General features: G+C 42.1%; 1 protein-coding gene across 1 annotated transcript; it reads left to right on the top strand.

Annotated features, from left to right (window-relative positions):
• The first annotated feature begins 1,614 nt into the window (after positions 1–1,614).
• Positions 1,615–11,471, top strand: PRPF38B (pre-mRNA processing factor 38B). Its single transcript, XM_076337942.1, has 6 exons — positions 1,615–1,969; positions 5,419–5,487; positions 5,782–5,933; positions 6,017–6,077; positions 8,664–8,887; positions 9,154–11,471. Exons 1-6 carry the CDS (start codon positions 1,685–1,687, stop codon positions 10,004–10,006), a joined length of 1,644 nt encoding a protein of 547 aa, XP_076194057.1. The 5' UTR covers positions 1,615–1,684; the 3' UTR covers positions 10,007–11,471.
• The last annotated feature ends 707 nt before the right edge of the window (positions 11,472–12,178 follow it).

The following is a 12,178-nucleotide window of genomic DNA, read 5'->3' on the forward strand; positions in this document are numbered from 1 at the left end:
AGATAGCAGAACGGGCAGCTTAGAGAAACTGTTAGCTGTCAGGGCCCTGATAAGAACGCTTTTCTGCTGTAGTACAAGCTCTAAGGTACGGTAAAGGGCCAGAGTAACAAAGATGAATTACTGTTTCTCAGGTTTTCAATGTGTAATGCAGAGTGAAGATATTCTAATGTTACCTCCCAGCAGTATTTATCTCATTTTTAAATTCAGACTCTACATTAAATAGCAGACACGTAGAGATGCTATTTCCATGGATGCTTCCATACCAACTTCTCCCTGCACCCGTTTCCTGACGCGCGGAGCCATGTGGAGCCCTTCTCTGTGTACAACCAAATGCATTTTGTCCCACTATGCCCAGCTTGCAGTCATTTTGGTGGACTTTCGGTTATTTTGTTGCACAGTCATTTGATGTTTAGAATTTCTCAGCAATTCTTCCAAATAGGGCATTCAGTCTCCCTTCATGTACTTCATGTTAAAGCTTGACACCGAAGTACGTAACTAGGGTTTTTTGCTTTTGCGAAAAAGCACGTAATTCAAAACCTGCTGGAAACCTTTGGATAACGAGTTAAATGTATCCTGAAAATTCAAGTTCAATTCATCTGTCGGATATATCTCAGGCAAAACTGGAGGATTTTGTCTTTCCTCTGTTTCCTATTAGCATTTAAATGTAGACAGTTACTTTCTTAAATCCAGCGGTTTGTTTTCAAGTGCATTAACCTAATTCTGATTGCTCTGAGTCTGTATGTAGTATTGCTTGTTTCGGAAAGAGGTGTTCAGCTTGAATTTAGCGGCAGGGAATAGTTAGTTTTCCTGGCGCATGACAAGATTCCCAGGAGCCGCTCGGCCGCTGCCAGGGCCCGGCCGGGGGAGCGGGCCTGGTAACCAGCGTTAGTTTCAAGTGAACGGGCTTCGACGTGTCCCGGCCGTGCAGCCACCAGTACGCGCTGCTTCACCGGGGAGTCCTGCGCGCCGAACAACTCCGTCGTTCTTTGCTGGCTTCTCCGGCAGTGCGGAGGCAGGGGCAGGCGGCCGGCGCTCGCTCCCCTGCCCCCGCTGCGCCCTGGCCTCGTTACCGACGGCGAGGGCGACCGCCGGGACCGGTTTCCAAGTTTGCCGAGTCGCTGGCTCAGGATCTGGTGCGACGGTGACAGCAGCTGTCCCCCGGCACGCCGCCGGGTCCCCTCGCTCTCCCCGGCCGGGATCTCCCCGCCTGGAGGGCCCGCGGCCTGCCCGTCAGGCGCCGCCCGGCTCGGGGCAGCCCCCCGCGTGAGGTGAGCCTCGGGCGAGGGACAACGCGACTCTCGGCAGCGAGAGGGGCGAGCTGGCGGCGGGGCCCCGGCTCTCGCCTCGTAAGGTGGCCGGCTGAGAGGAGGAGGAGGAGGAGGAGGAAGCACCACCACCACCACCACGCGGCCGGGCCGCGGGAAGGGGCCGAGCCCCGGGGGCAGGGGGCGCCCCGGCCTCTCCCCCTTCTCTCCCGCCCCCGCCTTGCGCCGCCGCCGCTCCCCCGCGGGGATTGGTCGGCTCGGTCCCGGAAGGCGAAGCCGTCACTTCCGCGGAGTCCGCCATCTTGTCGGCGGTTGGCGGAGGCAGCGCCCGGCCCGGCAGCCCGCGCTCTGGTGTGGCGCTGCCGCTCCTCCGCCCCGCAGGCCGCGTGCCGCCGCCCCGCTCCGGGCCCCGAGCCGCCATGGCCAACAACAGCCCCGCTGTCGGCGCCGGGAACTGCCAGGGGCAGCAGGCGGCCCAGCACCAGCCTGGCGCCGTCCCGCCGGCCCAGCAGCAGCTGCAGAGCGGAGCCCCCAAGCCGGCGGCCTCGGGCAAGCAGGGCAACGTGCTGCCGCTGTGGGGGAACGAGAAGACCATGAACCTGAACCCCATGATCCTCACCAACATCCTCTCGTCGCCCTACTTCAAGGTGCAGCTCTACGAGCTCAAGACTTACCACGAAGTGGTGGACGAGATCTACTTCAAGGTGAGCCTGCGGGCCGCGCCCTGGGCGCCGCGGACCCCCCCGGGGCTGTCCCGGTGCCTGTCCCGAGCTTCCCCGTGGTTGCGGTTTTTGAAGGGGGAAGGCTTTGATCGCGGCCCGCGGATTCTCTCTCTTGCCTTCCCGCCCCTGGCCTTGCGGTAAGGGATGGGAGCAAACCTCTTTTTTTTTTATTGCTTAATGGGGAGAATCCAAGGTGCTGCCTTCTCTCTCGCGCAAAAAAAAAGTGCGTTTGGCGTCGGATTTGGAATTACGGCGTTGTAAGTTAGTTTTGAAGTGGGCAGCGTGAGCCGGGGCAGTGGGGATGAAATGGCCGTCCAAGGACTGCGCTCTCAGTCGGAGGGAGTGGGGGGGACCCGATCTGCACGCCGCTCCCGGAGGCGAGCGCTCCCCGCAGCCGAGGAGTTGCCGAAGGCCGTGTAACTGCACAGGAGGTGTGGCGGTGACCGTAGGTGGTTTCAGCAGGAGTTTGCCAATGGCCGCCTTCCTCAGGTAGAGCTTAGGATCCCCCCCTCCACGCCCAATCAAAAACTAGTTCGTTTTAGTGCTTCGTTCATTCTAGCGCTTCTCTTGGCGTTGGGTAGGATGTGCTGGGGAGATAACTGAACTGTACCAGTGCACCCATGTCTCAGTTCTTGTTTTGTTAGCAGGATTGAGTCAGTTTTGCAGCAAGGCTTCCATCAAGCCAGTCTCCCAGGTAGAGGTACGCATAATTAATGCTCATCAACACAGCCGCATTCTTTGTTCTGGTGATGAGAGCAAAACTTCGATAATTCAGGCTGCTGTCTTCAGTCATCTGTACTTTGGTGGTTATTGAGATATTTTTCTCAGGTGAATTGATTCTGCTCGATAATGTTACTGTGTCAGTTAGTGGGTTTCAATATACTTTGAAATTAAAAAAAAAAAAAGGTAGCTTTTTTGTCTCATTTAACCAGGGCAAGTCAAGTTACTTAGGCCACTGTAATTGTGAAAAATAACTCCGCGGAAGTACTTTGAGATTTTTGGCATTGTTTGTACTTACTTACAGAGACAGTGCTACTGTTTTTCCTCTTAATGACAGCACTTTTCTGCTTGCGCTCTGTCATTTGGAGCAGACTGCTTAATTCTCCTAATGCTTGGAGTAGTATAGATTGTCGACAAAGCTTCTCTTCGGTTAATTTACCACTTGCTGCGTATGAGATAGAAATAATTCATTCTGACTATCAGAATGGAAAGCAGCAAAGTTTATTCTTGCAAGTGATGGCAAGAGAGGAAAAAATTATAAAAGAAACATATTTTCAGAAAATTTGAGAGCTTACTGTATTTTACGTGGACCCTTTCAGACATAGTGAAAAATATTTGATGTGATTTGTCGTCTTAGTATGGGTAGAGCTCAACTGCAGTAGGTCAAATAGTTCATTTGCTTGTCTCGGTGTTTCATTCCATAAATGGCTTAATCTTAAATTGGGGAAGAATTTTGACATACCATTAAAAATCCGCTTATTAATCCAATGTAAATAAACTTTGTTTACTGAGCTTGACAATTATTCTGACTCAAAACTGTGTGCTAAATAAAGAGAAAAACTCAGTCCCTTACTTACTCATGAGTAATAGATGTGAGGGAGAAGATAACCTGATGGTTAAGGTACTTCCTCGATATTCAGGAGATTTGAATTCTGTTCATGTTTTAAGATTTCTGAAAAATTGCTGGCTTTTTTTTTCCTCCTTCCCTTAGTGAGCATGATATCCACCACAGCAGGTGTATTTTTGAGTGTATTTGTCGTTGTTTGGGAACCAAAATAAGTGGCTCATTTAAAAAAATTTAAGAACGCTAGGCGCTGGTTTCTTAGGAAGGATGATCTTAAGCACGTGGGCAGCTAGTGATAGGGACCATCTTTGAAGATATGGATTCTGTCTAGATACTTGAATGAATTCACTTGTAGTTCTGGTCTCCAGTTTCGGTTCTGTATCTGCAAAGTGGGTGACTTCCTCTTTCTGTACCCTGACCTTAGCACCATGCACATATCCTCAACTTCATTTAATCTGTATACTTCCAACAAGTTAAGCATATGCAGCAGTCTTTGTAGGATCAAAACTTTAAATGCTCTTGTCTGAAATGAGTATTGTTTTCAGGGCTTTGGGGTTTTTTTATTGATACCTGTCAAAACTAGCATTTTTATATTGATTGTGGCCAATAAATGTAACTGTAATTAAAAAAAAAATGAAGACTACCATTGTGATAGTGTCGTACTCGATCCTTTGACTAAGATACTTTTCATTTCCTGTGAGAGGCAAAACTGTAAATAATCAGAAGGATGTGCAGTATTATTTACATAGTATTTGTGAACTTCTCACGCGATGCTAATGATACAGGAAGTCATAGTGGATTTTTGAATTCTACAGTATTGGCATCTCATGTTTCCTATTTGGATAGGACAGCAACTGTTAAAAAAAAAACAGTTCAGCAACTTCAGCCGTTAGTATATTTCTGATTTCATGTGATTTTATATATAATTAGTTTTGTGTATTGTTAAGGAATTTCAATTTGTGAACTACAGTGCAACTTGGCCACAGACTCTTATCCCTAATCCACTGTAACGCCATTGTATCCTTTTTGTCTTGCTTTTACTTATTTTTTTAAGTTAACATATTTAGGAAATATACTTGTTTATTGAGCCAGACATTACTTCTCTGAATTTCACAATTTCAAATGTAGCTTAGGCAGTTTTATGGTTCTTAACTTGTTTAAGACTCTTACTGTCAAATTTAAGGAATGGTGTTGGTTAACTATGTTTGTGCACTCATGTCTAAATGCATCTCAAAAGATTTGAATTAGGCAAGCTTTACTCATTAGTACTTGGGAACCATTTTATCTAAGAACATCACTGCAGTCTACAAGAAAAAACACTGCCTTTTTAGATTAAAATACTGCACTTCATAGACATCTTTCTTTTGTCCTAACTGTAGGTGATACTCAAAAGAAATCTCTAGCTAAGCTCACCGCATAAATGAGATTTATGAATACGAGACTGTAGATTTTGACTTCTGTAGCTGTCATCAGCAGGTATCACTAAACTTGTTAAGAGAGTTTAAATAAAGGTAATTGTTTAGTCACCATAGAAAATAGTAATGATGGGGTTTAGTCATAAAGTATTTGAAAGTACGTGGAGTATAGAATAAGCACGGATGTTTGCTTTGTGGTGTTTTTTTTTGTTTTGTTTAAACTTCATCCACGATTTTGGCTATAATTTCTTAATGCGGTAATTAAAAAAAAAAAAGTCTGCTTTAATGACAAAGCAGACTTGATCCTGAATTTGGCAGGAGAAGACAAGCTATTTAAGATTGATTCAGGTTATTCATTGTTTAAATTAGGTTTGTATAGGCAGCTAAACGTTATGGAGGTTGCAATTGTCATTTTCTTTCTTTCTTTCCTTCCCCCCCCCCACCCCTGTCAGGTCACGCATGTTGAACCATGGGAAAAGGGGAGCAGAAAGACAGCAGGCCAGACAGGGATGTGTGGAGGGGTAAGTAGAAGTACGTGCCTTCTTAAATTTTTCTGTCCAGTAACTAAATTTTCCAAGCATAGCTAGAACTTGCTTGTATGTTGGCTCAGTCCCTAGATGTAAAAGTATTTATTACAAAGAGTTGATATATTCCCCTTGCTTCCGGAACTGTGGATGCCAGTAGTGTTACTTTTTCCACATGGCTCTGTTTGTAGATTTAGATTTTGTCCTGTGTTAGTTCTCGTACTCTTTTGTAGATTTGGGATAATGTCTTTGACTTCCTGCGTTGTCACCTAACTTTTTTTCTTTTGAAAGGTGCGTGGTGTTGGAACTGGAGGAATTGTGTCTACTGCCTTTTGTCTGCTCTACAAATTATTTACACTGAAACTCACTCGTAAGCAAGTGATGGGCCTTATAACTCACACAGACTCTCCATATATTAGGGCTCTTGGATTTATGTATATTAGGTAAGTATCGATATAATCAACTAATGACAAATTTAATATACAGAAAGCTGCATTAAAATTTTACATTCTTTTTGTACTTAAAGGTACACACAACCACCTACAGATCTATGGGACTGGTTTGAATCCTTTCTTGATGATGAAGAGGTATGTCGGCGAGGGTAATAATTTGTTTTCTTTTGTTTCTTTTCATGTTACTACTTTAGGTTTAAACACTGCTTGATAAGGTTTTCTGTAGTTTGAATGTTGCAATGTTATGTTCTTGTAATTTCATTAATTAGTGCAGGAAGCAGGTCTGAGTGGGGACGCGGGTCATTTTTCTCAGATTTCAAAGATTTAACAGTATTTTCCATTGGTTAGGATGTCACTGTGTCAAATATTACAAAGCCACGTGAAACAGGTTTGTTAAATCAGAATGCAGACAGCAGGCTGTGTGCGTGTGGCTTCTGTGCGGTTTTTAGAAGAAGAATTATTTTTAGGCAATGTATAGTAAGTCCCGAGAGTGCTAAATTTGTATTTTGCAGTTATTGGGACAGGGGGAATTGGTGCTTATGTAGAAGAGTGGGAAGTATATAGTAGAAACCAACATTCACCCTGAAAAATATTACCAAAAAATCTTTGTGGTTGTTATTCATGTCCTGGAATAACTAAACCCAGGATTCCTTCAGAGGAGAAACAAACAGCCTAATTACTGCATAAGGTGCCATTGTTTCTAGTAACCTTAATGTCTTTGCTAACGGGGCAGAAAAAGAAATTTGAGCTGCTAACTGAAGAAGTTCAGTAAAGAGGCTGCATTATTATGCAGTCAGATAGGCGAATACCTTTGGTGCCGTAGTCCTGATTTACCCTCTGGAGAAACGGAGTAGGAGCTGGTGGGTGAGGTTTCTCGATCTGTGAAGTTGACTCTACAGTCTGCTACATACTGTTGCAATTTGTATTTATTGAGCAGGTTTTAAATTGCATCCTAGATGTAAGAATGGAACAGGAAGGATCACTTGCCCTCTTCAGTGTGACAGGAGGCATCTGCTTCAAGACATTTCAAATGTTGTAGTTGCAAATGATGTCCGAATACTTGTATTAAAAATAGCGTTAATCATACCTGTATCTGACTGCAATGCAGTGTATTTATTTTGAACAGCTTCTTTCATGCTAAGTATCAAAAACACTGTGCAAAGGAAACAGCTGTTATTTCAGGTAAACCTGTGTTATTGTACGTTTGTAACAAAAATCAAAACAAGTTTACATCTCGGTTGCATGGCTGTGATATCCTCCTTCTCCCCCAGGTGGTGCTAGTTAATATGAACTCTTCTCCGCAATGTTGCATTGTAACTTACGAGGAGGATTGGGGTGGCTTCGTTTTCAGGGTCCCACAAACAACTTGATTCCCAGGACAATAAAGCGATCACAAGTGCGATTCGTTGTGCAGGTCTTAACTGGTTCATTATTCAAAGCACCTTTTTGAGTTTACACATTTCAGTTCTTGCAGATACTGGTTATCAGCGTGTATTTGTTTATTGTTGTTTAAAATCTCCCAATATATTTTTGGAATTGGTGTTTCTCTCCCAGCTGCTTTCAGTAGCTTTGCGTTATGTAGGAAAAAGTGCTTGGGGCTGCTTGTCTTAAGTTTCTTGCCAGTCCTGGTCAAGCTCGGTAGGATGAAGCAAATTTATATATATGGAATTATTTAAACCTACGGGATTTTTTTTCCCTCCAGTTCTTAGATATGTGGAAGCAGTTCATCTTTTGTCATGCTGCTGTGAAAAACTTCCCAGGATACAGAGTTACTTTACAAAATGCTTCTTATGTTTATTTTGTTTTAACTGTACGTACTCTCCAGGTGCTACGTTTAACTCCTTTTTTTCTTCTTTAGATCTCTGCAGCGATTATATTTGGAAAAACTGTATATCTGAACACTTAAATGTGTGTGAGTGCAAGCAGTTTTACATTTAGATTTTCTCTTCCTGTTTAGATAACAAATCTCACTTTCCTTGTGTGCTTGCACTATAGGTTTGGGACTGACAATAGCTGACTAACATGTCCTGAGCTGTGAGAGGGCATAGCAAGAAGGCCTTCATGCGGTAATGACCCTTTTCAGAGACAATGGTCATCATGGATTATGCGTTTCCAATTATTTGTTCATTTATTTATTTTTTTACATATTTCTAAATTAGAAACCTCACTGCTTCATGGCAGTTGGTTTGCTATTGCTTCCAATTCTGTTAGGATGCCATTTTGTACTAGAGGTTTTTCTATGATCATTTTTAGATAGGCAATGATGTAGCTCTTAAATGATTTAGGCCACAGGGTTGGGTATGATGGTACGCAGTCGTATGTCCACAGAATGGAGTATTAAATGTAGTGTGAGAGGACTGCTCAACTTTGTGGCATTTAAATAAAATACAAGATCATACCATATAACCAGACTGTGTAAGGGGATTTCGCGTTAATCTCTTCATCAACAGTCCCTTACTGTCCAGATGGCTGCAGGATTAGTATGTGCCTGCATGCATATATATTAAGTCCCATTCCCTATCTGTAACATACTGCCAAATCCAAAGGATGCAGAGTTTGAATTTTTCTAAGGAAATGTGTTAGAATATGAGACAAGTAAACTTTCATAATCATGAGACTTCAAGAGGGCAGTAATGTAGCAGCATTTTTTTTTTTTTTTTTTTTGAAAACCAGTAAAGAATATTTTTGACCATCAGGATGTTTTTTGCTTGTATTTTGTAGGACCTGGATGTGAAGGCAGGTGGGGGTTGCGTTATGACCATCGGAGAGATGCTTCGTTCCTTCCTCACTAAGCTTGAATGGTTTTCCACATTGTTTCCAAGAATTCCTGTGCCAGTCCAGAAAACCATTGACCAGCAAATTAAAAGCAGACCTAGAAAAATCAAGAAAGATGGCAAGGAGGGAATGGAAGAAATAGACCGGCATGCAGAACGTAGACGTTCAAGGTCATATACACGTTATTTTGAAAATGAATGTTAAAAGTTCAATATTGAGCTACTTATTACCAGAAACGTGTCGTCTTTTCACTGAGATAGGTTTTAAGGCAACAGGCAAAACAGTTTATGGATGCTAATGGATTAAAATAATCAGATGATATTTGGTATTTAAGATTAAATATCGACCGTGTACGTAAAGTATAAATTGGAAAGTAAAGAGGGCCCCTTACCTGTACAAGGTTGTATTTCATATTGAGTATCTCTTATTTTAAAAGGTCTCCAAGACGATCCATCAGTCCCAGGAGGTCTCCCAGAAGATCCAGAAGCAGAAGTCATCATCGGGAAGGCCATGGATCATCTAGTTTTGATAGAGAGCTAGAAAGAGAAAGAGAACGGCAGAGATTAGAACGTGAAGCTAAGGAGAGAGAAAAAGAAAGGCGGAGATCTCGAAGTACTGATCGCACACTAGAACGGAGGCGAAGCAGAAGCAGGGACAGATACAGAAGCCGTAGTCGGAGTCGTGACAGGAAAGGAGATAGAAGAGACAGGGATAGGGAGCGAGAGAAAGAGAATGAACGGAGCCGGAAAAAAGAGAGAGATTACGATAAGGAAAGAGGTAGCGAGAGGGAAAAAGATCGATCTAGAGAAAGATCAAAAGAAAGGAAAAGTAAGGGTGATGTAGAAGAGAGAAGACACAAGGATGACAAGGATGACAAGAAACACCGGGATGACAAGAGGGATTCCAAAAAAGAGAGAAAACATAGTAGAAGTCGAAGCCGGGAAAGAAAGCATAGGAGTAGGAGCCGAAGTAAGAATACAGGTAAGCGCAGCAGAAGCAGGAGCAAAGAGAAATCAAGTAAACATAAAAATGAAAGTAAAGAGAAGTCAAATAAGCGAAGTAGAAGCAGAAGCAGAGGAAGAACAGATAGTGTTGAGAAGTCCAGAAAACGAGACCAGAGTCCCAGCAAAGAAAAATCTAGAAAGCGTAGCAGAAGCAAAGAACGTTCCCACAAACATGATCACAGTGATAGCAAGGACCATTCAGACAAACACGATCGTCGAAGGAGCCAAAGCACGGAACGAGAGAGCCAAGAAAAGCAACATAAAAACAAAGATGAGACTGTGTGAACTCTTTCAGAAGTGGATCACATTGAATCCTATAAATGTTTGATTAAATCCTGCTTATTTTTTCTTAAAGTTGAGATTGTGCAGTAGTTGATGAGCACTCTTCTCCGACCTCCCTCTAGGCTGCAGATTGTCATTTCCTATTTTGGGTAGGGAAGTGCCTTTGTAAACCCATTCAATGCATTGACGGTTTCGAACCATTTGTTTAGTTTAATTCGTAATGCAGAGATTGTTCTTGCATTTTTATTGTTCAGATGTTTCTGAAATGTACAGTCTGTACATATGTCCTGAAAATGTTTTAATTCCTTTGGCATGGTTGCCATGTTGGTTAAATTTGTATGAGGCAATAAACTGCCACTAATTCTACTTTCACTTCGCAGACGTGGAATTATGGTTTGTATCCTGAAGTTAGCATGGCTGCGCTTTACATAATAGTATGGCTTTTAGGGATGGATCTTGAATGTGTATTATAGCCGAGATATTTATGTGCATACAGTGTACATTGAGGGCTGCAGATTTAGAACTAACATTTATGTCCACTGTACCTGCTGTTTTTTCAAAAGCTTTTAAAATGTATTATGTTGTTGATCACCACTGGTGTTAAATTGAGAGTGGACTTTCAAGGAGAGAGTGGTTTTGACGCAAAGATTTAGATTATGTTGGGGCTTGTTCAGTAATTCTTTAGAAAGGCTACCTCAAGTGGATGCTGTACAGGTTGATGGATGAGTACCGTAGCCATCTATGCATTTTATTTGTTTGAAAAAAATCCATGTAAGCTTCCATTTTTTTAAAAACACAATTTAACCATTTGTGGTCTTCTAATGTTTTTTAATCAGCAGCTGCACTCTGTTATTTGTGATAATCCTGGGCTAATAAAGGCATTTAAGATGGGAAGAGGGAGGTAGGAAGAAGAAAATTATTACAAAGGATTTCAGTTTCAAGCTTCCAAAGCATTTTTATAAGTGTAAACATTTAAAATAAGAATTACCTGATAGTGTCCTTTTTTTAAGTCATATTTTCTACAAATAGTAAGGATTGCAGTTTGTGCTGAACATTTCATCTGGCAGATTTTTTTTTAAACAGGTTGTTAGAAGCAAAAACCAAAATGCATTATAGAAAAAAAATCATATCATTGAAGTCCAAGTCTATTTGATAGATTACTCTGATGACTTGTATACTAAGTGAGGAGAACCATCTGGAATAAACTCTCAATTAATTCCTTTGTATTGGGTGTCAGCTTTTCCCTGCATGTGCATTGCCAGTTGAAGAGTGTTTGGGTTCCTCCACGTTTCATTTTCAGACTAAGTGACGCTTCGTATGAATAAGGGATTTTACGTGATAGATACCTTATGAGGAAGATGTAGCTAACAAAGAAATGCAGCGGCCCAAAGCAAAGAAGAATGTTAAGTGTGACTCATTCGTGACCATGAAGTGACCTGAGGGTAGAAATAAATTGATGTTTGTGTCTTTTTTTGCTTCTGTGTGATGCGGGTCCTCTAGATATGATATTTAAATATTAGGATCTTTTTAAACCTCCAGGAGAAAACGAACAGTGCTTGAATTTCTAACAATACACTTCGTTCCATAGTATTCAAAGAAGCAAAAAATAACAAACTCAGTTTTTTCTTCCTCCCTGCTCTTACGTATTGCTTTATGAATTGGTAGTCTTTCCTTTGTCACCGTGATCCTTAGTATTAGAAATCTTTTAATACCAAGGTTGTTCAGGTATTGTCTGCTTATATTTTTGTTACCTGATTTTAAATGAGCTTGAAACAGAGCTTAAGCTTCAACAACTTCTTTCCATTGCAGTGTAAAACCAAAATACTGAGCTCTCATTTAATATGGGAGGAGAAAAACTGTATTGGCCATTTAAGAAATACCCCGGCTAGTAGATTATTAGAACTGCCGTTGCAGTCTGCCAGGAGATTGCATGGGTTCTGTCAAAACAATGAGGACAGCCTTCATTTACCTTATTTGCCACTAGAAGGCTTCTTTTGGTCTCATTAGTGTTTAACCCAGGAATTTTCTTGATTCTCAAGTTTTTCTTCTTTTAATGAGTGGGTTTGTGGGGTTGGGTTGCTTGGGGTTTGTTATTTTGGGGTTTATTTGGGTTTTCTTGGTTGGTTGGGGGTTTTTTTGCTTCATGAAGCCCAGAGCTTCATACTATTAAATAGC

This window comes from Aptenodytes patagonicus, chromosome 5, assembly GCF_965638725.1.
Source record: "Aptenodytes patagonicus chromosome 5, bAptPat1.pri.cur, whole genome shotgun sequence".
Lineage (NCBI taxonomy): Eukaryota > Metazoa > Chordata > Aves > Sphenisciformes > Spheniscidae > Aptenodytes > Aptenodytes patagonicus.